The sequence below is a fragment of the Delphinus delphis genome, chromosome 1 (assembly GCF_949987515.2).
Source record: "Delphinus delphis chromosome 1, mDelDel1.2, whole genome shotgun sequence".
Classification (NCBI taxonomy): Eukaryota; Metazoa; Chordata; class Mammalia; order Artiodactyla; family Delphinidae; genus Delphinus; species Delphinus delphis.
In genome coordinates, this window is record NC_082683.1 from 123147694 (window position 1) to 123174952 (window position 27259).

The 27259-nt window shown below is 46.6% G+C and overlaps 2 protein-coding genes across 2 annotated transcripts in view; one reads left to right on the forward strand and one right to left on the reverse strand.

Moving 5' to 3' along the window:
- GPA33 (glycoprotein A33) overlaps positions 1 to 15086 on the reverse strand; it is a 37058-nt gene extending 21972 nt beyond the window's left edge. Inside the window, exons 1-3 of the mRNA XM_060015167.1 lie at positions 14990 to 15086; positions 7177 to 7331; positions 3512 to 3728 (exon numbers count right to left, since the gene is read on the reverse strand). Coding sequence (XP_059871150.1) covers positions 3512 to 3728; positions 7177 to 7331; positions 14990 to 15086 — 469 coding nt within the window. The remainder of the gene's footprint in view (positions 1 to 3511; positions 3729 to 7176; positions 7332 to 14989) is intronic.
- An 11151-nt stretch (positions 15087 to 26237) lies between these two features.
- Positions 26238 to 27259, forward strand: part of STYXL2 (serine/threonine/tyrosine interacting like 2) — a 33548-nt gene continuing 32526 nt past the window's right edge. The window contains exon 1 of the mRNA XM_060009210.1: positions 26238 to 26347. Coding sequence (XP_059865193.1) covers positions 26238 to 26347 — 110 coding nt within the window. The remainder of the gene's footprint in view (positions 26348 to 27259) is intronic.

Genomic DNA, 27259 nt, shown 5'->3' on the forward strand with positions numbered 1-27259 from the left:
AAGTTGAATATAATTCCAACCAACTTTTTTTAACTAAGCAAAGTGATTTTAAAATTAATATGAAAGAATAAAAGTGTAAAAACTGACAAAAATTTTTGGAAAAGTTTAGTAAGAGAAGATATTACCCAGCGCCAGACCTTAAAAGCCAACTACACAAATACTGATACTCTAAATGTGTATGTGTCTGTGTGTCCGTGCGTCTGTATGTCTGTGGATCTCAACACTGACTACAGACAACAGACATACTGTAATCAAAAGCAAATGATATTGGCATAGGAATAATCAAAAGGTAAATGAATAAAGTAAGGAGTAAAAAACAGCCATGTATGTGTAAGAACTTAATATGTGACAAAGCTGGGATTCCAGTGGGAAAGTAGTTGTTTCTTTGCTATAATAAACGATGCTGATGTAATTGGCTATCCATTTGGAAGAAAACAAAGACCCTTAGAATCCTACGTTCAAAAATAAATTCCAGACACAACAAAATCTAAGGATAAAAAATAAGACTTACAGACATAAGAAAAAACATTAAGTTCATTTTTGTGACCTCAAAGGTGGTAGTGGGAGACCTTGTACAAGACAAGAGACCCTAAATCCGTAACAGAAAGCATCAGCAGGATACAGAGGGGACTTCTCCTGTGTCTCAGAATTTCCACTAAAACCTTCAGGTTGAGGCTCTGAATGGTAAGTGTCCTCAGTACTGAGGAGAGGCATGAGAAACATCCCAGTGACTTTCCCAAGAGCAAATCCTATGATTAACAGTTACCCTCACCCAGAAGGCTAGAGATTCATCTGGGAGGAAATTTTTTTTTTTTTTGCGGTACACGAGCCTCTCACTGTTGTGGCCTCTCCCGTTGCGGAGCACAGGCTCCGGACGCTCAGGCTCAGCGGCCATGGCTCACGGGCCCAGCCGCTCTGTGGCATGTGGGATCCTCCCGGACCGGGGCACGAACCCGTGTCCCCTGCATCGGCAGGCGGACTCTCAACCACTGCGCCACCAGGGAAGCCCGGGAGGAGATTTCTTTAAAGAGGATTCTCAGGAATAGGGATCCACGAGCATGTCCCCCCTTCTCTTAGGTGAAGGGAAGGAGGTATTTCCCCTCAGCTCAGGCCCAGCCAGGGAGGAACCAGTAGAATCCCGCATGGAGAATGGGGTTGTCTACTGTCGAGAGCTGGCATCCCTCACTCCTGGCTGAGGTTTGCTGAGGGACAGAAATCGGTAAGTCCCTGCAGTGCTACTCCTGGAGCATGAAGATGGAAGGGCTTTATAGGTGTCCCTGGGTATCTGAGGACCCATCTGAGGTCAGACTATGGTGCGTGCCCCTTGCCCAGAGAAGCTGGCTGGAGCAGACTGCGATGGTGGGTTTAGGAGGGTAATGATGGAGGCTGATTCTTGTCATACTGAAGGGACTCAGTCCCAGACAGCTGCTTGCTGGATCAATGGGAGCCCAGAGTGGACAGCAGAGAGCAGGAGTGAGTTGCCATAAGCAGGGGAGGGTGGAAAAGGGTGGTGGATGTGAGAGTCTGGCCAGCGGGTGCACACGCTACCTGTGTCAGATGGATCCCTGGGGGGTGCTGAAGAACCCACTAATGCACCCCACAGAAGAAGAAGTAGTGGGATATCTGCTATGATTGGGGTCAGCCAAGAGAAAATGGTAAGTGGCCTGGCTAGGTGAACATGGCCTTGCCTTTTTCCCTTTAACACTCCCTCCCTTGGCCATGACCTCAGAGGGGCCAGAAGTCGGGGTGGGAGGAGGTGGACCAAGGAGAGTAAGAAAACAGACCCAGCCCTTATGCCACTGCTGGGCCCCAAGATTTAGGGGGTCAGCACAAAGTTAAGGAAAGGTGTGAAGTTTATTGGATGTTAAATTAAAATACTGACTTGGACTGAACCGGCTTTTTGTTCACCTAGCAAATTAACAAAATTTACAAAACTGAAAAAGATTGATAATATTCAGTCCTGGTAAGAATATAGGAAAACAGACATGATCACATAATGCTCATGGCAGTAGTAGTTGCTTTGGGGAAAAGTAATTTGCGGGTATGGAGTAACGTTTAATGAAGGCATAGTCCTTGACCTAGAAATTCTACTTTTTTAAATTTGTATTTCCTTGATGCCTAACAATGTCAAGCAATAGAAATCCTTCTTTTAAGAATCTATTCAATAGAAACAAATATAACACAGTGAAAGAATACACACACACACATATATATATACATATATATGTATATATATATATATATATATAGAGAGAGAGAGAGAGAGAGAGAGAGAGAAAGTCAGTGTTGTTGGTACAAAAAAAAAATGGCAACAGCCTGAGAATGCTCATAAGTATGGGACACTGGAATAATCATAGTAAATCCATGCACGGGAATGTATTCTATTAATAGGTAGATTTTTATACATTGATCTGGAGAAATGTTCATGAAACATTAAGAAAAAGTTACAGAATAATCTTTATAATGTGATCTCTTTTTTTTAAAGAAAAGTAAAGAAACAAAAAGAAAGTGTGTGTGTGTGTGTTGAAAGGACACGGAGAAGAGTGTGGAAGAATACACACAAGTACTAGCCTTGGCCACCTTGTTAGTAGGAGGGTGCAAGGAGGAGATGGTTCTTCTTTATTCAGGGCTTTATGGTTTGACTCACTACAATGATTCAGAAACCCAGGCAGCCACCTTATGTAATTAAAAATAAAATCCCACTATGTAGTGTAATGGGGACAAAATGAAGGAAACATGATCCATTGCTTTGGTTTAAAGTATTGCTACCTCCCACGGTGGGGGCCATTTCTTAGAGTGGACACAGGCTGGGTGCTCCCTAAAGTTTTTCCAATAACTGTTTGATGTTGAGTCAGGCGTCTACTTTCTCTTGGCCCCATCTGCAAAATGGAGATCCTAAGAGTAGGTGATTGTTCAATTAGTCCAAAGCTATAAACTCCAATAAGAAGCTATTTGTGTAGAAAGAATGTTATCATGGGACATATTTCAGAAGCAGTAGAACCTGATCAATGGTGTGTTGGAGCCGAGGGGTGGGGAGATGGTGGTGTGAAGGGCTTCTACTGATGAGCTGAATTTAGGGCTGGGAAAGATGCCTGACCTGTAAGAGAGTCATTATTTGGCCCCCAGCATCAAAGCAGGGCAGTGAGAGTCTTTACAGTAGGATCTAGGATTTCCCCTTTTCTTCTGTTTAGTAAGTTTGGCATGAAAAAGAGAGAAGCTGGTGTGAGGGAAAGAGCAGTGGACAGAGCAGGTACAGAATCTCCAAGGCTGACTCCCAGGGGCCACTCCAAATCAGCCCTGACCTTGGCCCTGGGGAGCTGTCTGCCCAGACAGAAGAGTATTTGGTTCCAGGGTAGGAGAAGCACCCCAATCCCTGAGACAGACGGGGCGAGGGGAGGAGTCTTAGCTCCTGGTCAGGCATTGCTCCCTGGCTTTACCTTACCGGCAGGGTACCCCGCTCCTCTCACCGCCCCTCTTCCTACCACCCCAGGAGGGAGAAGGAGACGCTCACCCAGCACCAAGAGGCGGACGCGTGACTTGGAGACGCCACCCAGGTCCTTCAGCAGTGAGACAGAGCACTCGTATGTGCCGTTGTCATCCATGGTCAACTGGTCAATGGTGATGGAGGCATCTGACTGCTGGACGTTGCCTGATACATTGACGCGGTTCTGATAAAGTTCACCGTAGATGTAGTTTTGGGTCGAAAATGTCCAGATGAGCACCGTTTCCTGTGAGGAAGAAGAAATACCACTTGGTCTTCAGCCTAAGGCCCTGGCATGATGCTCCAGCCTGCCCTGACTACCCTCACCCACCATTCCCAGGCCCAGGTGTACTGACACACCAACCCTGCAGAACAAAGAGCTCTGTACGTGGTGTCCATTTGTGGATTCCTCTTATGATGTATTTATATGTTTTTAGTGAAAATATTGAAAGCCCAGGGCAGGTAGGCAGTTCATACCAGAGGAGCACGTGTGAGTAAGTGAGGCTTTCACCTCTCGTAACCTCTGGTACCTCTTACCCATTCCATTTTAGTTCATTGTCTGTTTTCAGACAGCCAACCAATATTTATTGAACACCTACTATGTGCAGGCATTGTGCTAGGTAGCCATCCTTGGCTTCCAAGCCCCCTTTATTTATTTGACTCTCACCTTTGGAATTTGTTTATTCATTAGTATACTTATCATTTATCAAACAGAACATAGTACTAGCTAAGATCACTACTTTTGAACCAGACTGCCTCAGTTCAAATCCCAGTTCTGCCACTTACTAGTTCTATGACCTTGAGCAAAAGGCTGACCTCTCTATGACTCCACTTCTTCATCTACAAAGTGGAGATAATGATAAGAACACTTGTATCATAGGATTTTTGTGAGAGTTAAAGTAGAAAATATATGCAAAGCAGATGGCATCAAGCCATGGGTTTGCTGAAGCCACCTCGGGTAAATGAGTAGAGAAATGGCAAGTCCCCAAGTTACTTCATTTGGAAAGGTCAGAGAGAGGTCAGAGAGATACGAGCAAAAGTCAAGACGAGGCTACCAGAAAGCCAAGGGAGGGAGATTCCAAGATAGGAAAGTGCTTGATAGTTGGAAAAGCTAGGGAGAAATGAAATAAGATGAGGACTGAATCAGCACGCTGAATTTAACAAAAGAGAAGCTGCTGGTGATTGCGGTGGAGCATTAGGGGAGGAAGGCTGACCATGCCGGGTAGGGAAGAGAGTGTGGAGACATAGCATCAGGTCTGACGCCTGGGCATGCTCTTTACGCAAATCAGGAAAAGGTGCTCTAGCTGTTGGACAGACACACCTTTGCCAAGCTAATGGCGGTCAGGCGCCCTGGGCTGGGTCCCCAAGTGCATACTCTGCCCAACCACATACAACAGCCCTGGTAGGGGCAGATAACTCAGGAAGCTTGGCTGAGAAGGGGAGGAGCAACACGGTGGGAGATGAGGACCTGTCTTGGGCTGTGGACCCGTCTGTGGATGCTGGCCTTTCCCAGGTCAGTTCTTTTCTGACCTACTGGCTCTGCCAAGGACTCTTCATGCCCCAACCCTCCTCCCAATCACAGCGATCCTAAGGCTTCCCCCTCCTGGGATCTCCCCCAAGTCACCCCCCAACCCTCGCTAGGACCTGTCACAATAATCTCCTTGAGGGCACAGGTTAAATCCCTTGCTCTGCAGCCTTGCTTGCTCTCAAGGGGGTTGCCTCAAATCCTTTAGAAAGTAAGGGATCCATCAGTCAACAAAAGATCTTTAGTGTTTATCTCAGCACTCAGAAGCGTGCCTACCAGAGACCTAACGTCTTGTGTGCTGAATACATGTGACGGTGAAAGAATGTGTCTTCAGTTTCTACAAGCTAAAGGCAGCAGCTGCCCTCTCTAGGTTTTTTCCTGGGGTTCTGGAAACAGATAGGACATGTGCTCTGTCCCATCAGGGTGCCTTGGGCAACAGACAATAAGGTGCCTCAGGCCAAGATTTGCTCTCCTTTCTCATCCTGCTGCTCTAGGACTTGGGTGTCCTGGGTTCCCCTTTCTTTTCTGTCAGGGGAAAAAGCTAAATGCTTTCACTCTGAGTAGTTGGGGATCTAATGCCAGGCATGTGTGCATTTTAAAAGTAGAACTCACTTTAAAAATTATGAATAGGGACCTCCCTGGCAGTCCAGTGGCTAAGACTCCATGCTTCCATTGCATGGGGCATGGGTTCCATCCCACTGGGGGGAACTAAGATCCCACATGCTGCACACGTGGTCCAAAAAAAAAAAAAAATATATATATATATATATATATATATATATAATGAATAGATGTTCCTCTTCTTACAGTTAAAGAAATGTGAATTTGATCAATAATGAGATACTTTTTCACTCATCAAATTGGCGAATATCAAATAGTTTGAGACTACTCTGTTAGAGAAATAGGGGCCTACACTGTTGTTGGTGAACATGAAGATTGGTCTGACATCCAATGAAAGCAATTTGACATTATTTATCCAAATTTTAAATTCACATAGCCTTTGACCCAGAAGTTCATTTTTAATAATTTATCTTATATATAAATATATATTTATAAATAATGATAATAATATTTAAAATATACCTAGAGACATATATATAAGGATGTTTATTGCAGCATTATTTGTAGCAGCAAAATATAGGAAACAAACCAAATGTCCATCACTGGTACGTATAGAGCATTCATAAAATGTGATACTTAATGAAAATATTTTAAAAAGAATGAGATAGATATAAATGTACTGACATATGGAAAGAGTTCCAAGGTATATTAAGAGGAAGAAAAGCCAAGTGGAGGACAGTATGCATGTAGTTTATATAAACATACCTATTCATATACGTATATGTAAATATATGTCTATGTTTGTGTGTGCATGGTATATATGTGGAGCATCTATAGAAGTCATCCCCAAATCTGGTAATAGTGGTTGCCTTTGGTGAGGGGAATAGGGGACTGGGATTCTAGGGTCAAAAGTACATGTATTTTCATGTGTGTGAATATATACATTCACATTTTCTTGAATTGGCGTAAAGAATCATTGAAAGGATATACAAGAAACTAAATCTTAGCCAAAAGTGATATTCACAATACTGAATGATTGTAGCAGAGACACCAATCAGTCAGAATAAACGCTGGCCCCAAAGAACCAGTACCAGTGAAAATTAGCCTTGCTGGGGAGGATGGAGAGATAGAAGGATTAGGGTGTGGAAACTGGGTAGATAGGACAAGAGGGGCAGGGATAGGAATGAGACTTCTCCATGTACACTTTCAGGATGTTTTCATTTTTGAGCCATGGGATTACTATCTATTCCAAAATAGAAAATAAAATCTTCCCATAGTCCCCAAAAGAACCCAAACAGGAAAAAACTATAATAAAATTTGGCTTCAAGGGAGAGTGCTATGCTAATCAAAAGGAATGATACAGTTTAGGTCATTTGAGACTGACCAACAGAAAGATGTTTTGGGGAAGGTGACTCTTTCACACTAGAGGTGGCATAATATGGCCCTCCCTGGGTCCAACATTCACTGCTCCCTCCCCACCCATCCCAGCCTGGGCGCTAACTAGGTTTATTCTGCCTAACATTTATTGAATGGCTTTGTAGTGCTTAGCCTCCAAGAGGTCATGGTCAGGCGGTACCCATGACGCTCCCAACTTTTTAAAGATCCTTACCGTATGAGTCCTTAGAAGCTTGTCCCATTGGATAAATCCATCTCGGTTGAGGGAGGAAGTTTGGTAGGTGCATGGAAGGGTAACGCTCTTTCCCCGAGCAGCCCGAAGAACATCCTTTGGAGTTTCCACAGAGATGGCGTGGACAGTCACCCAGACTGGAAGGAAAGTGGGAAGGAACTGACATGGGCATTCATACTCATTCTCCACCGGACCTCTGAGGGAATGGCCAGTGACGCTCTTCCAGCCACAGCTAGACACACTACAACTGAGATCTCGGCCATGGCACACCAGCTGTTCTCCACCAGGCCCGGGGTGAAGACAAACACGTGTACCTTGGTTCACCCTGTCCCCATCCCACGGCATCTCAACAAAGTTAATTGCGTTGTGTGATGGGTAAAAGCCTGGCTCTGCGCCTCAGCCCCACCTCTTACACACTGTGTAAACTTTTGTCAGCCTCAGTTCTCATCCATAAAAAGGGACACTAGTATTCTCAGAGCTCTTGGGAGAATTAAACAAGATAATGCGTACAAATGCTTTGCTTAATGCCTGGCACATAGAACGCTCTCAATAAATATTTCCCACCGTCTTTTTTGTTGTGATGATGATGATGATTTATTCATTTATTTAGCAAATATTTATGGAGTGCTTAAATATGGTAAGAAAGGTGATGAATAAGATTAAGTCAGGTAAAGAGGGAGAGGGTTCTCCGAGGGGAATTTATTCTGTATAAGTTTATCAGAAAAAAGATGAGAAAAAGAGTGTGGCCACATCAGTATCTCCCATCACATACATTCTTCTTGCCATGTGACTTTGACTCTCCTCCATCAAGAGGCAGGGTCCATGTTCCCACCCCTTGAATCTGGGGGGACCTAGGACTACAGAGTGAGTGACGCCCATTAGGCAGAAGCTCTAGTAAATGGATTTCCTTCCTATATAGTCTGGATACCGTTTAAACTGCTGATTTTTATGCTGTTTCCCAGGGTGGGCAATTTCGTACTCAGGCCCGTCAGCAATATCCCTCCTTACTGCAGGTTGCTGTGTTGGGGATTGGGTTCCCATGGATACAACATCTCTGCCTTTCCTACCCATTTCTATGTTGTCCTTCTATGTGCAGTAGCTGTTTAATCAGCCCTCAGATTTTCCCCAGGAGGAATTGCTCTATATGTAGGTATAGATTCGGTGTGTCTGTGGGAGGAGGTGAGCTCAGCGTCTTTCTATGCAGCCATTTTGGGCCACTCCTGTACCAGTCCATATTTAATACACAACTTCTCTATGGCCATTTCGGAAAGTAGCATAGCATTGAGTTTAAATGCACAGGCTCCAGAGCTAGAAGGCGTCCATTGGAATCCCAGTTCCTTTATCTACTAAATGTATAACCTTGAGGAGTTTACATAAGCTCTCTGTGTCAGGGTCCTCACTTGAAAAATGGGTTGTTTGGAGACTAAATAACATGAAATGTGTACTTAGTTTAGAATGACTCCTGACCCATAATCAGTGCTCAACATATGACAGTTGCGTTATGTATATGTGTGTTCAATATATTCTCTCTATATATATTCATATCGAATAACTTCCACTTCTCATCCCATAGTCTTTCGTTGAGGCACAACCTTAGTTAGAAGTTAATCACGAGAGATAACCACCTACCACCACCATGGGTGAACTATCATAAAGGAATAATAATTACTAATGATTATAACTAAAGAATAGATCAATTTTAGAGACCACTACAAAAGCGAGTAAAAGTCATTTTATGTTAATTTGTGAGGGAAGAGATTGAAATGAACGGATGAGAAAGAGCTCATAAAGAAAAGGAAAAAATCTTGAACAAGTATAGAGCACTATTTAAATGCTATTTGTAAACCTGAGAAGGATCTTTAAAGGCTGATCTGGTGCCCTGAGACACACTTACATTTTCCATAATCCTAGATGAGAATTTATCCTGTGTTTAAGACCTTCACGCCAACAGCCATCACTGGAAATCCTCCACAGCTAATCAAATCCTTCTCACTGATTCAGTTAGTATCCTCTTTTTCTGACATCACTGGCAGCAAAGACATCTGGCTTAATTTCTCAATAATTTCCCATCATGAACTCAGAGGATTCTGACGTTTGCAATCACCAACTTTCTCACCCACAGTTCTGTAATAAACTGTAATAAACCCAGTTCCTTTCACCTCTTTCTATAGGCTTATTGTTTATTAGCTCTGTGGCCCTCGTTTTTCTGTTCTGTGGAATCTGCATCCTACTCAGTGGATGAGACAAAAGTACCAGGTGGGACATCTAATCCACCATCAGAAAACTAGGAAGTGCAGAAGTTTGCTTCTAGAGCCTTCCAACACCCTCCCTTTCTACTTGTTTGTACAGATCTACATTGGGTATCTTCTTTCCAGTTGCCAGAACCCACGCTCTCCCCAGTAGTTGCAGCTCTCCCATCCTGTTGCTGCCGACAGCTGTGTCCCTCATGCTCCAGAGGTATTCTTTCTTTCCTGCTCCCTCCCCACTCTCCTTTTTTTCTCAAGGCTGAGTTCTTCTGATATTCACGAAGACCATCCATCTGATAAGCTAATTCGTTATAAGGTGTTAAAAACAAATTGTTCAGTGATGTGTTAACCTTCCCAAGGGTATACGAATGGGAGGAGCAGGTGCTCTCACCTGCAGGGAAGGAATCAAAATCTCACAGCACAATAGGGGTTTGCTGAGGAAGACATTTTAACCACATACATTGTCCTAGAGAAAATGCCCCAAGGCTCTCAAGCAGAGTAGATGACTCTGTCCTTTGTGCCATGGGTACCACCCACGAGTACCTTCATCCTAGCACTCTCTCATGAGCGTTTATTTCATATGGCAGAGTGGCCAAGAGCACAAACGCTGGAGCCAAACTGCCCGGGCTGTCATCCTCATTCTTAGTTTTCCTAGCTGTGTAACCTTGCACAACTTAATTAACTTCTCTGTGCCTCAGTTTCCTCGACTATAAAATGAGGATAATAATATTATCTAACTCCAGGTTGTTGTGAGGGTTGGATGAAAACATATTTAGCATGCACGACCTTCATCCTGGCACATAAGCAAGAACTATGCCAACCTTCCATATTGTCACATCCTTCTCCTCTGCCACACTGTTTTTCCTTCCTTTTCATATCCTCAGGGCTCAGAAAACTGCCTAACACTTAGGAGATGCTCAAATAAGTGCTCTTGGACAGCAAACTGAATGAGTTCTAGAGAACTTAAGTTTAAAAGATGGGTAGGATTTGCAACCAGAGAAACTTGGTTGAAGAACTTACCTTACACATTGCTAGAAAATGTCAAAAAAAAAATATTAAATTAAGAACAAAAGGAGCCCAGGGAGGGGATGTCAAGTCTGCAAGTGGCCCCAGATGGAAATGGGAAAGGTCATTTAACCTCCCTAAGTGGGCGGGGTGTGAAGAGACAGCTTGAAGCCTCCAGGATTGCTTGTGAATAATTAAGGCTTGTTAAGAAGATAATAAAGTGTCTCTTGAGAGCTAACCAGAAAGCAATACATCCAAGGAGAATAATAAAATGCTCCATGGACTGGCGGCTTTAGGCGTACACAGCACATTATGGGAACCCTTGGGAAACTGGCAGGAATGCCTCCACTTAGCGAAATCCATTTGCTCAGAGAAACCACATTCTTAGTTAGGGAGGAGGTGCCCGAGGCCAGAAAGGGCCCATCGCACCCCAGGACTAGATGCATGCTCTGACATTGAGAAAGCGCTGGTCTCTAGGGAAAGGGGTGCAGCTCTCACACGCACGTGCATGTTGGTTTGTTCTGCCCCCCCACAAGGTGGGAATGACTCCTGGAGGCTCTCAGACTGGCAGATGGGGGAGGAGGGATGGAGAGGTGGGGAGGGGGGTTAGAACTCCATGGATGTTTGAGGAACTCTTTGTTCAACATGGATCTTTAGGAATCTATGAATTCTGGTCAATTTAATGAATTTTTCCTAAGGCCCTAGTTTAGTGCAAGGCCCTGGGAAAATGATCAGAGGCATCTTCATGCCCCACCTCCTCCAGGAATCCACCTGGACCATCCCAGCCCTTACTGGCTTCGCTGAAGCGCTTCAGGGAGCATGCACCCCACGCACACGTCATTCTCATGTCAGTGTGGGTCTATGTGTGCGGGCCGTCTCTCCTCATCATAGGGCAGCTCCTTCCAGCAGGGTCTGTGTCTCAGACTTCTCTTGTACCCATTGCTTGCTAGTTCCCACCCCAAGGTATGTACACAGAGCTGGGTGCTAAGAAGACTTTACTGATTGAGTGGTTCATGAAACAGTCCCTGCCTGGGAAGCAGTTAGCCAGCATCACTGTCAGCCAGCATCCTAATAGAGCCTAATTAAGTGTTAAGTGCAAATGATAAGGAGTGAAGTGTAGGGGTTGGAGAGGGGAGGAACCTGGAAGAAGGATTTTAATGGAAAGCCTTATTGAGGAGGTGGGACTTGAAATAGCCCCCAAGGGATTCAATTCACTATGTTGAACTTGTGCATAGAAGAGAGTAAAGCAGGATGCAAAACTGTACATGCAACAGTATCCTACTTCCACAAAGTCACAGAGGGGAAGCAAATTCTTAGAAGAAAATATACCAGATACAGAATTAATACCAGTTATCTCTGGATTCTGGGATGATGGGTTTCTTCTTTGTGTATTTTTATTTTCCAGATGTCCTGCAACAGACATGCGGTACTCTTGTAACCATAAAGCCGTGTTACAGTTTTATATGTCAAGCAGGAAGTGAAGAAGTAGAGAGGTGAGGGCAGCCTATTTTGTCAAGGAGCTCACGTAACACACGAGATGGGAAAGCTGGAGCCAGAGGGCCATGAAAGGTCTTGAGAAGGTTTCTTTCGTCCCCTCTGGGATGGAAGATGGAGAGACTTAAGCAGGTTCCTAGGTTATAGGGATGGAACTCCCAGAAAGGAAGAGACTGAAAATACAGGAGAAGCCAGATGGAGCAAGACCCCCGGCTGGGTGAGGGAGGGCATAGGTGGAGGACTAGCCTTGCCCACAGCAAGAGTCACCTGTTCCCATGTGTACAGAGATAGAGAAGTTGGTGGGCAGGTGTGGGGAAGTGAGCTCTGACGGGGGTCCCTGTCCTCCACATTTTATGCCTCTCTCCCAGGGAACTTTGTGACAGTCCTAAGTGGGAGCGTCTGTCTGTCACCATGTTCTGCCCATGCCAGGTGTTTATGGCATCCCTGACTCACCAGGGAACTTTGTGACAGTCCTAAGTGGGAGCGTCTGTCTGTCACCATGTTCTGCCCATGCCAGGTGTTTATGGCATCCCTGACTCACCAGGGCAGAGAACGAGGAAGCAGCCCAAAGGTCCCTTGGTGGCAGGGGAGGAAGGTACCTCAGGAAGGAGGTGGTGTTAAGTGTTAAGTGCAAATGATAAGGTGTTGGTGCCCTGGACAGAGAGGGCTGCTCCAGGGACGGAATGATCTAGGAGCAAAGACAAGCCCAGCAGGCAGGGAGGACAGGGACACAGAACCTGAGTGCTGGGCTTCCCTGGTGGTGCAGTGGATGGGAGTCAGTCTGTCGATGCAGGGGGCACGGGTTCGTGCCCCGGTCCGGGAAGATCCCACATGCCGCGGAGCGGCTGGGCCCGTGAGCCATGGCCGCTGAGCCTGCGCATCCGGAGCCTGTGCTCCGCAATGCGAGAGGTCACAACAGTGTAAGGCCCCCGTACCGCAAAAAAAAAAACAAAAAACAAAACCGGAGTGCTGCCAAGGTGGGGTAGTTTGAGAAGCGACTAAACTTTACCTCCAAGTCAAATATGTCCTCCACTGGCTGCCTCAGTACTGAAATGCCCACTGCTGAGTGAAGGCGCTGAAGCCCCTGCTAAAACACAAGTGCCCTCTGGGAGGGAGGGAAGACACGGTGAAGTGACTCTCTTCCTTTAACACGCAGGGCAAATCCATTTCCTTAATTAGCCCCTCTCATCCATCCATCCCTAGAAACCATGGGTAACGTTGATAGAAACAAATGCAATTAGGAAATTGAGGCTTGGAGAGAAGCAGGACAGAGTAAGAAGGAAGGGAAGAGAGACAGGATAAGAGAGGCTGAGAGTAAACCAGCTTTGCTGCCTGGTGAGGATCAAAAGGGTAGGTACTCATTCATTAACACCCACCCAGCAAATGGCTGTTCCAGGGACTCTGACAGACTCTGGGGACAGAATGGCAAGCAGAGACAGACACAGTTCCTGCGTTCATGGTGTCTGATCCTCTGCATGAGTCAAATGATAATAAATACAGAATCACAGAGGCCAATGTAAAACCACCATGGTAACAAGTGGTACCCATTCAATGACAGGATATAACAGAGGATTGGGGCATGAGGAGAGGTTGTCCTTAGGAAGGGCCTTCTGAGTTGACATTGGAGAATGAACAGGAGGGAACCACAAGAAAATGGGGGTTGTGACCTCCTCGAGGGGTGGAATAGGGAGGGTGGGAGGGAGGGAGACGCAGGAGGGAAGAGATGTGGGAACATGTGTATATGTATAACTGATTCACTTTGTTATAAAGCAGAAACTAACACACCATTGTAAAGCAATTATACTCCAATAAAGATGTTAAAAAAGAAAAAAAAAAGAAAATGGGGGAAGAGGTGAGTGGGGGAGAGAACTGCACTGTGCAGAGATCAGGGCACAGGAGAAGGTGGGCCACGTTCCAGAAACTAAAACAAGCCAGTGAGTAGAGATGGAACCAAAGGGGTGGTTTGGGGGGTTGTGATTCCCCCTGTGTGATATCCTTTAGCCTCCCATGATGACTCCAAATAAACTCAGAGGCCAAGTACAAACATCATACTTGTGCCATCGGGGAAGTTTAGGACAAACTTCACCCCTCAAGATTCTCCTACAAAGCAATTCCGAAGTTATACCACTCCCAGTGCAGCCAGAAATATGGGATGGGCCCAAGTCTGAGAGGCCATGACAGCAATTTGAATCTTTTTTTTTTTTGCTATCTACCATCTATGATTTATTTCAAGCAGTTCTTTTGAGTATGAGGGTTCTTTTTTTTGGACTTTCTATAAGGGATACACTTTATTTATTTTTTAACATCTTTATTGGAGTATAATTGCTTTACAATGGTGTTTTAGTTCCTGCTTTATAACAAAGTGAATCAGCTTTACATATACGGAGAGTTCTTGCATCAAATGAGCGAACACTCAAAGGAGGGAGAGACAAAAGGTACTTGTCAGTTAGAAAATCACTGATGTCTATCTTTCCATAATTAAATTAGGAGAAAAATGAAGAACCCACTGGTAGCAGGAAGAAGCAAGAGTCCTCTAGAGTCTGGCATTTGGTGAGCTAGATATTCAGTTGCTGTGGATTTCCACTGTTTTTCCCCAGGCAGAACATACGGCAGAGACTTGGGAACGCAGGTACCTGAAGCCAGATTAGGCTTACATTCCATAACTATGTTGCTTGCAGGGCTATTGTTACTATACTAGATGGCTGTGCCCCAGAGAAATGGGGTGCTGGTCTGTTTCCACGAATCTTTATCCCAGTCTTCATCGCAAGGAGGGCACTGCCAAGTGCTCTCAGCCAGCCTCTTGTCTAAGTTTCCTGGTTTGGTCGACAACATCCTGCTCAATACAACTTTTGTCGTCACAATTTGAGTATGATGATTGATTTCAGCCCAAGGAATATGGTGAAAGGGACAGGTAGCCAATTTGCAACATCAGCACAATTTGTCAGTTTCTTCCAGTTTGGAAATGAAGGAGGCGAATCCAAGGGCACGCTCCAAACACGGATCCCTCCCCAGTAGCCTTCGCCCCACAGCCGTGTCCCAGCAACGCTCACTTCCGGTCCCTGATGTTGGGGGCAGGGTCCCCACTTCCTGTGCCCGGCAGTCTCGGTTCTGGTCACAGCGTGGGACTAGGGTCTTGGCTGTGGGCATCGTGGTCACCACACTCCATGGGCCCCCTTCTCCAGCCCTTCCCACACCTCAGTGCCCCCCTCCGCGGGCCCATCCTCTTTTAGTCCATCCTCCTCTGGCCCCCAGAATGCTAGTGACCTTGCGGGAGTGAGACTTGGGCTGCCTTCCCTGGGCTTTTTGGAGGCCGTTTTAGAAAAGAGAACCAGGGCTTAGAAATGGGCACTGGGGGAGGCAGTGGGGCTGGTTAGAGGCCAGGTGTTGGTTGGAAAGAAGCCTTATTTGGGGAACTTGTCCAGATAGAAAGTTAACTTAGATTTGGAGGGGAGAGAAAGGAAATTTATAAAGGCGATAACTGGGCAGAACAGCCCCCAAAAACCAACCACCAAGGACAAGAATCTAGTTGTTTATGTTCAGCACACGTTGTAGAGTCTCACAATTTAAAGGTCAATAGTAGTATCTGAGAATGCTTGGTAAGATGGATGCCCTAGTTGGATTAAAGGGAGTTTTAGATTTGAGGAGAGAACTCAATGAAAAGAGTCGGAGAGGAAAAGAGGACCGGAAAGTTATAACTTGATAGTAGAAAACCAAACATATACTGTGAGCCCTTGTTCTGGAAACTATGATACCAAGGGAAAAAAAAAAAAAAAAAAAGCATAAGCAGTAGTTCAAGCCCCATCCAAGTTGCAGATTTGTGAGCAAAATAAATGTTTTTTATTATTATCTTAAGTTACTAAGTTACCACTAAGTTAAGGGGTAGTTTATTACAGAGGAATAGAAAACTGTAATGGATGACTGTTGGGTTTGTGGCTTTCATTCCTGGATGGATGGCGTGGCATCTATTGATGTAGAGGTCACTGACAAAGACCCAGATATGGGGTCAAAGACCATGAGTTTGGTTTTCAGCTTGTGAGTTTGAACCGATTCTGAGATGTCTAAGTCGAGAAGTCATGCGGACTGTTGGATTTATGGTTCTATGGCTCAAGACAGAGGTTGGGTTTGAAGACAGAAATCTGTGAGTCACTTGAAATGGGTGTCAGCTAGAGATGTGGATGTGGATGTAGAAGGGGGTCTGAGTGCAGGGAGCTCTGCCGTTTCATGGTGGGCTGAGGAGCGTGAAGCTGCAAAGAAGACATGAAAGGGTTGGGCCAGGGATGTCGGGGCAGAACCAGGAGACGGGGAATCATGGGAACTGACAGAATAGAGTGTTTCGGGAAAGAAGGAGGGATTAGCAGGGTGAGGAACTGCCAGGGGTACAAGCATCTGCTGAGCCAGGCGCACTTTCCCCCAGGCTTCCTTCCTGCTGACCAGCATCACAGTAAACAGCGTCGCTGGGTCACCAAGAAGCCCTGGGATGGGACTCTGGAGGGCAAAAAGGCCAGGTGAGGATCACAGCCATGCCCATGAACCAGTTCTTTCCCGGAGCCTTGTTTCTCAAACTAGTCCCTGGAGCAGCATCACTCGGGAGCTTGCTAGAAATGCATAATCTCGGGACCTACTGAGTCAGTCTGTATTTTGACAAGATCCCCAGATGACTTCTATGCACACGAAAATGTGAGAAGTTAACACACCAATGTAGAGGCTGGGCATTAACTCAGGGAAGCAGTGAGATGGTGCAAAACTGAGCTGCAAGTCGCATGCAGAGAATCAGCCCTAGTCACAGAGATGGCTGTTCATTAAGCCTATCTTTCCTCAAGGTCCAATAGGCAACTCTGAACCTAGACTTTCACATCAGAGTCACCTGGGTAACTTTTCAGAATCAGAGAGATGCCCAGATTCTGCCCCTCTGTATTCTGAGTCAGAAGGTCTGGGGGAAGCAGGGCATTTGTACTTTTACTCCCCAGGTGACTGTGATGGGCAGTCTGGGTTGCCAGCCATGCCCTAAACCATCACTCCTCCCCCTTTGCACACATACCCCTCTTAAGCTGACCATGCATTGCGTCCTTCCCACTTCAAGGCTGGAGCTGGAACTGGAGCATTTTAATCCTGATTTCAGCTCTGACAGGAAGACAGTGTGATTCCACAGGCATATGAGCTCTCCTGTGAGCACTGGCTTCTGAGTCGTGCTCAGGCACCAGCAGGTCATGCCCAGGCTCCAGGTGGGAGCCAGGTCCTGGGGACTGGTGCGGCAACGGGGCTCACAACCATGGAGCAGATGAAAGGCCAGGCTGCCCATCTTGTAGTGCACTTAACGGCTGATACCACTCTGGCTCTGGCCTGAATACCACCCTCTCGGGGTCAAGATGAACTGGGCACAAGGCCACTCTCTTATCTGATTCTCATCAGATGTACATGTCTGAGGCTGAGCCCTGTAACCCTCACAGCCTGGGCCAGGTCACTGCGTGGACTTAGACGTGCAAGAGACACTGGGTCACACTCTGACAGGGAAGATACCAGGGAGCTCCCCGAGCCTGTGTGACCAACAGGATCATGGCACTGCAGAGTGGACAAGCCTAAGGAATGTAGGGAACATTATCCCGCTGGGGACTGTGGCTCTAACAAAGGCCCCAGGGGAGGGATTCTAAAATGGCGCGATCAACCTCAAAAGGACAAGAGCTTGGAAACTTAGTTCCCATCAAAACCCCACCGTGGATGAAGCAACCATGAGCTTACTGAAACTTCTAGATGGGGGAGAAAAACAATTTTTTTTCTCATCTGGAATATTTTGCGATGATGGATTCCCTTATTTCTCAGTGAAAAGCAGTACTTTCCTAAGTTTTTCAAATTTAAGCTTCGAGGTTTCCTCTAGCTGTAGGAAGATGGGGCTTTTTTGTTGTTGTTGTTTGTTTGTACTTTTCATCAAGTCTTCAAAGATTTTAGTGACTCTGGGCAGAGCTTCTCAGAGACTTTTTCCCCCTGGTGGGATCCTCTTTATGTATCTCTTTTCCCGCAGCTGTACCTTCCGTCACATCAAATCTTTCATGGACTCTGGCGGCTGAAAAAATTCCCAGAGTGGAAGAGCCTTGGTCCTGTACACTAGCTGGGGTGTTTTCTCTAGCAGCCTTTGGGAGGGGTGACAGAATCCCTCATCCTCAGTGACTCTCATTCTCTTGGGAGATGTCTGTCAGATCAGAGTGATCGGACGATTGATCACCAAAGTCTAGTTACTTTCCTATAATTTACACTTGCCCACACTAATAACAACAACAATAATAATAAATAACTGGCATTTACTGAATGCTTATTATTTATGTGGCAGGCACCGTTCCAGGGTCTTTACGTTGACAAACTCATTTATGGTCCCTAATAACCGAATGAGGTACAGTGTGCATTTTGGCACATTATAGGTTACCTCCTCCGTTTCACAAATTAGGAAATAGAGATTTATCGAGGTCAGCTAATTTGCCCCACGCTGAAGTCAGTTAAGGAAGAGGGCCTGCCCTTCTCAAGTGCCGTCTGAGGGGGAGGGTGTGGGAGCATCTGCCAGGGAGGGAGAGGTATTGTGTCACTGACATTGTTTGGAATTGTCAGGCTGACTTTTATTCCATTTAAGTACTGTTTTTAAATTCTCAAATGCAACACCTTCTGTTTGTGTCGCCTTCAATATGACCTTATGTGATTTGATTCTGACTCCCCAAAATCCGATGAGTCCTGGGGTCTATTTTCATCAACTTTGTTATGTTACTCTGCCCGGGACATCAGCAAAATTTAAGTTGTTACTGGGCAAGTTCAGATGAAGAACGGAAGTAGGGGGAAAGCCAGTATGACTTCTGGAACCCAACTTAAACTTAAACTCCACCTCCTCCAGGAAGTCCTCCCTAATTTCCCTGCTCTTCCTCTGGCGTCCTCTCCCGAGCCATGGTGGGGAGGGCCACCCAGCTGCTTTTACATCTGACCTTTGAAGGCCTTCATTGCTCACTTGTACATAGCAATGACTATTTCACCCCAAACATTTCCACTTGGCAAACACATGCCGGGAGCTAGCCACCAAGCCCAGCTTCCCCGGCCCCACTGCTCCAGCCCCTTCCCCTGAGTGTAAAGTATGGAGGCAAAGGTGATGAGCCCGTGGTGCGAGGCAGGGCAGGCTGGGAGGGTGGAGGGAAGGGCGTGGAGGCAGAAGACACACTTTATCAGTGTGTCTGAACACAAACCCAAGAGCTGGTTGAGCTGGATGAGTTCACCCAGGGGTCACATACCTTCTCACAGGAAGAGGTGAAATGTACTGCTCCAGGCAGTTCACAGTTAAGTCCACATTTCAATCTAAGCCGGGTGCACATTTTGTTTTGTTCTGCTTTGTTTTCTTCCCAAGCCCAAATCCCCTCTTTTGATTCCTGCATGGGTTTTGGGTTGCAGCCAGACTACAGATGCAAGGGTGTGTACTGGGGTAGGGGAGGAGGCGGGGCGGGGGGAGACTTCTAGGCCCTATAAAAGAGGATCAGAGGTCACTGGCCCAGCCCAGAAAGGGTGGTCATTTCCTTTCAGCCTCCTACCCTCTGGGCTTGAAGCACATCCTTGCAGTCTGAATCTGATGGCTGAGACAGGTCCCTCATGACTGCAATCATTCCAGACCCCTCACTCCTGTGGTGCCTGCACAAACTATGTGCTCAGTAAAGAGCTGTGTGAATGAAGGAATGAACCAAGTATGCCCTCTAACCTGATGACGAGGGCCCCTCTGCCCCAGTTAGATGGGCCTCCTGGCAGGGCCTTTGAGTTTGACCCAACCCTTCCCCAGCACTGGGCCATTCTCCAGCCAAGAGCTCCAAGGTCGTGTTTTGAGAGATGGGGCAGGAGGGGGAGCCTGGGGGTTTAGGAGAACCACCCTGGGCTGGCAGGCCAGCTGGCCTGGGGCTTGCCTGTAGGAGCTGAAAAGTGAGCTCTAACTCAGACCCTCCTCCATTCTGCTTCCCAGCCCTTGGGGCTCCCAAGTTTCCTGGTAGAACTCTTCACCTCTTCCTATAACCAAGTAGGATTCCCTGGGGACTTCCCAGGACAGACTCCTCTCCCCATGTCCTCTGCCTGTCTCTTGTTTGTAGAAAAGCTTTCATCTCCCACACCTCTCCTGAGTCACAAAAATCTGGATCAGGTAGCTAGTGGGAAGCAGCCGCATGGCACAGGGATATTGGCTCGGTGCTTTGTGACAGCCTGGAGGGGTGGGATGGGGAGGGTGGGAGGGAGGGAGACGCAACAGGGAAGACATATGGGAATATATGTTTATGTATGACTGATTCACTTTGTTATAAAGCAGAAACTAACACACCATTGTAAAGCAATTATACCCCAATAAAGATGTTAAAAAAAAAAAAATCTAGAAACAATAAATGCTGGAAAGGGTATGGAGAAAAAAAAAAAAAATACACAGCCAGCTAACAGATGGGGTAAAAAGTTAACAATAGGTAAATCTGGGTGAAGAATGTAAGTGTTCTCTGTACTCTTATTCTTGCAATTTTTCTGTAAGTCCAAAATAATTTCCAAATAAAAAGTAAAAGAGTAGATCCAAACCCCCAAAAAAAATTAAAAAATAAAATAAAAAACCAAAAAAAAAAAAAATCTGGATCAGGAATTAATGCAAAAATAGCAGTTGGGCCAGGAGAACTGGTAAGAATTTAAATAGTAAATCATCCATCCTGCAGTCACAGAATGTTTAGTTCCTCCCTGAAGTACCTAGATAGCAGTATCTGATGCACATTTCCTGAGTTGTTTTACAGTTGCTAAAACCCCCAGAAAATGGAAGAAGTTAAGTACTGGATGACCATGAGTATGCAGCTCCCAGACCTATTGGAGCCTGAGGATTGGTGATGTTAACCCCTGGGACACCATCCTGTTACCTCACCATCAACCAATCAGAGAAATGTGCACCCGCTGTTCACATACCCTGTGACTCCCCTCCCTCACCTTGCCTTTAAAAATGCTTCCCTGAAACCTATTGGGGAGTTTGGTTCTTCTGAGCATAAGCCACCTGTTCTCTCTGCATTGCCCTTGCGATAAAACTTTCTCGGCTCCAAACCCCGACATTTCGGTTTGTTTGGCTTCACTGTGCATGGGGCACACGAACTTGGAGTCGACATGCCCCAGTTTTCCCAGATCCCTGAAGCCCACAACAATTTCTAATTGCAAGTTGACACAGAGAAAGACAAGTACTGTATAATATCACTTACATGTGGAATCTAAAAAATACAACAAACTAGTGAATAAAACAAAAACGAAGCTGACGCACAGACATAGAGGACAAACTAGTGGTTACCAGTGGGGTGAAGGAAGAGGAGAGGGGCAAGATTGGAGTAGGGAAAAAAAAAAGGGTTATTATGGGATTATATGAAATCGTGTGTGTGAAAGTTTGCCCGTTGTAAAGCACTACAGAATTTAAAGAATCTTTCATTCAATGAGAAATAATCTGTTTAGATGTAAAATGTGGCTGAATTTTAAAATAAATAAATAAATTGCAAGCTGATGAGATTCTCAGCATGTTCAAATACACTGAATTAAAGATAGTCCTAGGGCTTCCCTGGTGGCGCAGTGGTTGAGAGTCTGCCTGCCGATGCAGGGGACACGGGTCGTGCCCCGGTCCGGGAAGATCCCACATGCCGCGGAGCGGCTGGGCCCGTGAGCCATGGACGCTGGGCCTGCGCGTCCGGAGCCTGTGCTCCAAAACGGGAGAGGCCACAACAGTGAGAGGCCTGCGTACCGCAAAGGAAAAAAAAAAAAAAAAAAAAAAGATAGTCCTAAAATCCCCCCAACCCCCATCTCTCAACTTCCTTGCTCATTCTACTTCCTGTCGGTGCCCAGGACTCTAACGCCAAGACCTCCATCCTAACCCTTAGCACTCTGTGGGTCCTCACACAATGACTTTGCTATTTAGCACTTGATTTGGAGTCTACCATTATATCGGCGAATGTCTGGTTTTTATTTTGTGGGGTTTCCCCATGTTTTGAGTTTTCAATGACCAGAGTATCAAGAGAGCTAAAGGGCTTTGGCCTTTGGAAAGGGTCGTTCTATTTCTAACTGGCTGTTTTTCGAAGGGTTTGAGTCTTCTCTTGCTCTGTAGATGATATTGGGTAAGTTGCAGCCTTTCTCTGCCTCAGTTTTCCTATATGTGATAACAGATGTTATCACTCTTACCATTGCCTCTCTCTCTGGTTTTAAGGCAATGATTAAAATCTCAGGTAGTGAACACAAATCCTGGATCCACACATCCTGGCTTTTCTGGGACAACCCTGATTTTAAATATTTTTGTCCCAATTGTCAGATCTTATGTCTGATCTGATGATCTGATCTGGGATCAGAAAATATCGTTTTGAGAGTATTATGAATTCCAGAAATGGGCTGAAATTTTATTTACTAATATGAGAATAAAAAACATTCTGATTCTGGGCGCTGGCCCGGAACCCGCTTTTTGAACGACAGACGTGTCATTCTGCCCAGCAGGAATACAACTGTGTCATTGGAGGCCCTCCCTGGGGGAACTCTGGGAGACCCTCAGCATTCAGCCCCTGTCTCGCCCACCCCTGGGCACTACTCACCTGCACAGAGCACCCACAGCACGGGCTGCATCTTCCCCTCCATGGTCTTGCGTCCTCTCTGCCCCGAGTCCAGCCTGGCGCTGGTGGGCCCCTGACTTTAACCAGTCTGGGCTGACTGGTTAAAGCTACGACAGCCTCTGGCCCAGTCCAGACTTCGATCCCTGTGGTTTCTCCCTTCCTGTCTACCTTTGCCCAGCCTGGCCCCCATGGCCCACCCCTCGGCTGGACTGACAGGTGAGCTCACCTGTGGGACTGGACTGCTCCACCCACTTCACCAAAAGCCCCAAAAGGAACGTTCTCCACCTTCTCAGTTACCTCTCCTGCCTTCTCTCCACCTAGCAGGTGGGCAAAATCCTGAGCTTCTCACTATCACGTGGGCTTCACCTATAAGAGACAGGAAGTTGCCGCCGCGTAATATGAAGGGAAATGATCTCAGAGGAAGGGTTTCAAAGCCAATAAAAAAAGGGTGTTAGTCACAATTGCTGAAATACTTCAAGGCATAATACGATCTGTTAATCTACTTCCCTTCCGGTCTACCTCACCACCACGCTAGAGACACAGTCATGAGGAAGACTGGAAATCTCTACCCCCCAGAGAACTATTAATCTGGTCAGGGAGGAAGATAGTATACAAGGAACCAAGATAGTCAGAAATACAGTGACCAGTTTGTCTCAGTTTGCTTGAAACTCTCCCAGTTTTAAAACAGAAGGTCCTATGTCCCAGGAATGTCTCCATCCCAGGCAAACTGGGATGGCTGGTCACCCTACTTAAAGACTGCCAGGGGCTTCCCTGGTGGCGCAGTGGTTGAGAGTCTGCCTGCCGATGCAGGGGACACGGGTTTGTGCCCCGGTCCGGGAAGATCCCACATGCTGCGGAGCGGCTGGGCCCGTGAGCCATGGCCGCTGAGCCTGCGCGTCCGGAGCTTGTGCTCCACAACGGGAGAGGCCACAACAGTGAGAGGCCCGCGTACCGCAAAAAAAAAAAAAAAAGAGTGCCAGTGCTATGGGGAGCATTACCTGGGAAATGACATAGATAATGAAATTGAGGCAGTGGAAGGGGTTCCACCTTAGACCTGGGTGATCAGAACAAAATGAGTATTATGATTCTCTATTTTACAAACAGGCTTCTAAGTCTCAAAGAAGTTAAATGGGTTCTCCAAGGTCACATAGCTAAGAAGTGGTTTTCTGATTTCTAGTCCACCAGGCTAGGGACCCAGATGTCACCCTCTGTGAGTTCCGGGGTGGTGAGTAAGGGTTTAAAGGGTATAAAGCAGACAGAAGCCCTCTGTCCTCTCTCCTCCTATGTGGTCCCCTCTTTATCTGCTGCCTCTCTTAGGTGTGCTGGCTCTCCATCTTTCCCCCACCTCCCACCCACCTTCTTCTTCCCTATCCTGAGGGTCTGTCGTCTTAAGCCTCGCCCTGACTGATGCCACCCTTCAGTCCCCTGCCCCATTCCCATCCACTCTCCATCCCTCCCTCCTTCATCTCACCTCTTTCTCATACCACCTTTCATCTTCATGGAACCTTGAAGGCTGGAGGTGAATTGAACTCCCATGGTTACTCAGTTGTGGTCATTCTTCCACTCTTCAACAGACACTCACTGAGGCCCTATGTGACACCCAGGACAGGGGTTTGGCCATTGGTGATGCCACGTGCCTCCTCAGAGATGCCTTCCTGGACCACTCTACCCAAAGGAGCCCCCATCCCAGCTTTGCCAAGTTTCTGCGCACACCCCTGTTTTCTTTCTTCAAAGCTCTAACCACTATATGAAACTAAGTTTTGCTACCCCAAAACTTTTTCCATGCCAACCCCTCTGGAATTCCTTCCCCCCACCGTATCTGCTGTTGTAATCCAACATGTGCTTTAAAGCCCAGCTCATATATTATCTGTTCTTTCATGAAGCCTTTCCTGACTTCTTCAGCCAAAAGGGCTCTCTCCCTCCTTTGAACTCACACGGCACCCTGGATCTCTCTTGGGATACTAACTAACTACATTCTGCCTTCTGCCTGAGTTATTTTTGGTCTGTGTCTCATCCCTCCTAATAAACTGTGAGCTCATTCATTTATTCAGCCAATTGTCATTGTGCCAAGCATTATTCCACCTGGCTGGGAAGAAGCACCATTTTAAGCCTGTAATTGTGTGTCTTACTAACTTTGATCAAGTATAGAGCCTGATGCAAATAGATATCAGTGGATACTTGTGAATGGGTAGACAAATGGCTGAATGGATGGATGGAGGAATGGGGTCATTAGAGAATGTGCGGGGTGAGGGAGTGAACTATTGGGTTATTGGACTTTGCTTTGATCGGAATGATGGTGGGAATTGGTGTAGTGGAGTAGGGTGGGCTATGAGCACATTTGAAGTTTGAGAAGCTTATGGAAAGTTTATATCACCCGGGGTTGCCAATTGACCATCACCATGGGAGGTGAATGTGGGGCAGGGGTTGTGGAAGGGGAGCACAGCTGTCCGGTTCAGTATCCAGAGTCATCTCTGTCCAAAGAAATGGAGCCCTGGTCACAAGAAATGATTACCCTTTAGTCTCACCACGCTGCTCTCCCAACATCTATCAGAGGACCCTCCCCATTCCATATATCTGGTATTTTTTTTTTTCCAACCCCTTCTGTGCTGACATGGGGTTAAAGTACAATTTAACGTATTCTCCTAGATCTTTGGCTTTAGATTATCTTCAGATTTTGAATAGCGGCCCCAGGCTGGAAGGCATGGAGAGAGAGCCCAAATCAAACTTTTTCTTTAGGCCTCTCTGTCTACGAAGAATGAACCTCTCCCAACTCTGCTGCTCATGTCAGTGTCCAGAAAATCAGGCAGGAGGGAAAGAGTTAAGTGGGGCCTGCTTTCGGGTCTGGGTCCTGAGCCTGCATTCCTTCCTCCCAGAGATCTGCCAGGCTGTGGGACCAGAAGCTAAATTTAGAAGCTGGCTAGGGTTTCCTGTGAACAGCTGTCCTGCCCCTCAGAGAAGGAACACGGGAGAGGGGAGGTCGGTCCCTCTCACTGGTCGGAGCTTCTGGCCATTTCGTCTGGGTCCCTCAGCCTTTGGGTGGCTGCCCCTTGGTGCGGAGATACAGGCAGATCAGCGGTGAGTGTGCTTCTCCCTTCATTTTGTCCTGTGAGCCCAGGACTTACAAACAAAGGGGCGGCAGCTCTGCCCTGAGTGTCAGGGCCCAGCCATGCCTGGGACCAGGTCCTGGGGGATCTCATATTCCTTAATAGGCTGTGGGACGGCGCCTGAGCCAAAGGTAGTGGCTCCTGTGGCCTTGGTTAGAGACGCTGAAGAAGGCATCTTCCCGGTAAAGACAAAAGATGTGTGTGTGTGTGTGTGTGTGTGTGTGTGTGTGTGTGTGTGTGTATGAGAGAGAGAGAGGGAGAGAGAGAGGCAAATTTCTGGTTCACCTCACTGCTTTCTTGCTGGCATCTGTGGAAGGAGCCAAGTTGTCACTTCTTAAATCTTGCGACTCCAAGGTGGGCTGTTTACACGGCCGGGGTGTGCATCTTGGTGTCCTGATAACAGTAGCTGGATCAAGTCTGACTGGGTTTTCCTCATGGGTGATCTCCCCACTAGGCTATTAACATGTGGTGACTTTCCCATTCCTAGTTCCACTGAGGTGACATCACTGACACACCCTTTCCCCCAACAAAACCTCCAGAATCAGGTTTTCTAACTGCCCTTTTCATGCCAAACCTACAGGGGCTGACAGGCTGTCATGGCAACAAGTGGGGACCCGGAAGAGGAGCAGGTAGTCCCAAGTGAAGAGGACGAAGCCAATATGAGAGCCGTGCAGGCTCGGTACCTCCGGAGCCCCTCCCCCAGCCAGTAAGTGTGCACTTGCTGAGTTCTGCATCCCTCCAACCATGGCGGGAGTGGGCTAGGGAGCATGATGACAAGTGGGCCCCAGGGAGCCTGCAGCCACCACCTTAAATTCACTCATTCAGCAAACATTGTTGAGTACTTTTTATGTGTCATACTTTCTGGAGGAAGCAAACATGCACACAAACACACTGCAACATGGCATGGTAAGTGCTAGGATTAGCATGCCTAGGGTCTAGTGGTGGGGTGGGGGTGAGTGGGGGCAGGCAGGGAAAGGAGCACCTGGGCTTGGAATTGTCATAGGAGGCTTCCTGGAGGAGGTGATGCTGGATTTGAACCTCAAAGGATGAGTAGGAGTCTGGCAATTCTCCCTGGACGATAGTGCTTGAGTTCCTAGAACTGAGGTTGGAAATGGGGATGGTAGACCACAGATCATAGTTGCTTTATTTTTTCTGTTTTTTGTTTGTTTGTTTGTTTGCGGCATGTGGGTCCTTAGTTCCCCAACAGGGATCGAACCCATGCACAGAGTCTTAACCACTGGACCAGCAGGGAAGGGTAGACCACAGATCATAGATAAGAGAACGCATCAGGACAGGACGAGGACCCTAAGACATCAGATCGTAGTACTAAGATAATTTTGTATCTGTGATCAAGCTGTGTCTTTCAAACTGGGATTTGTGCATGCCTGGGGGTAAGTGGCAGTGTGCCCAGGGGTAGATGACCACATGCATCTTCCTGGAGGGTCTTTTTTATTCTGTGACAAGTAATTTTAAAGTTTCTTTTACATAAAATCATTGAGGATATATGATGACGTAGAATGAAAAATTTGTGTAAAATTTTAAGAAAAATCCCAAGGCATCAAAGAAATGCTTAATTGCCTGCGAAAGCAGTAGTGTATTTGCCTATCCTTTTTCTTCT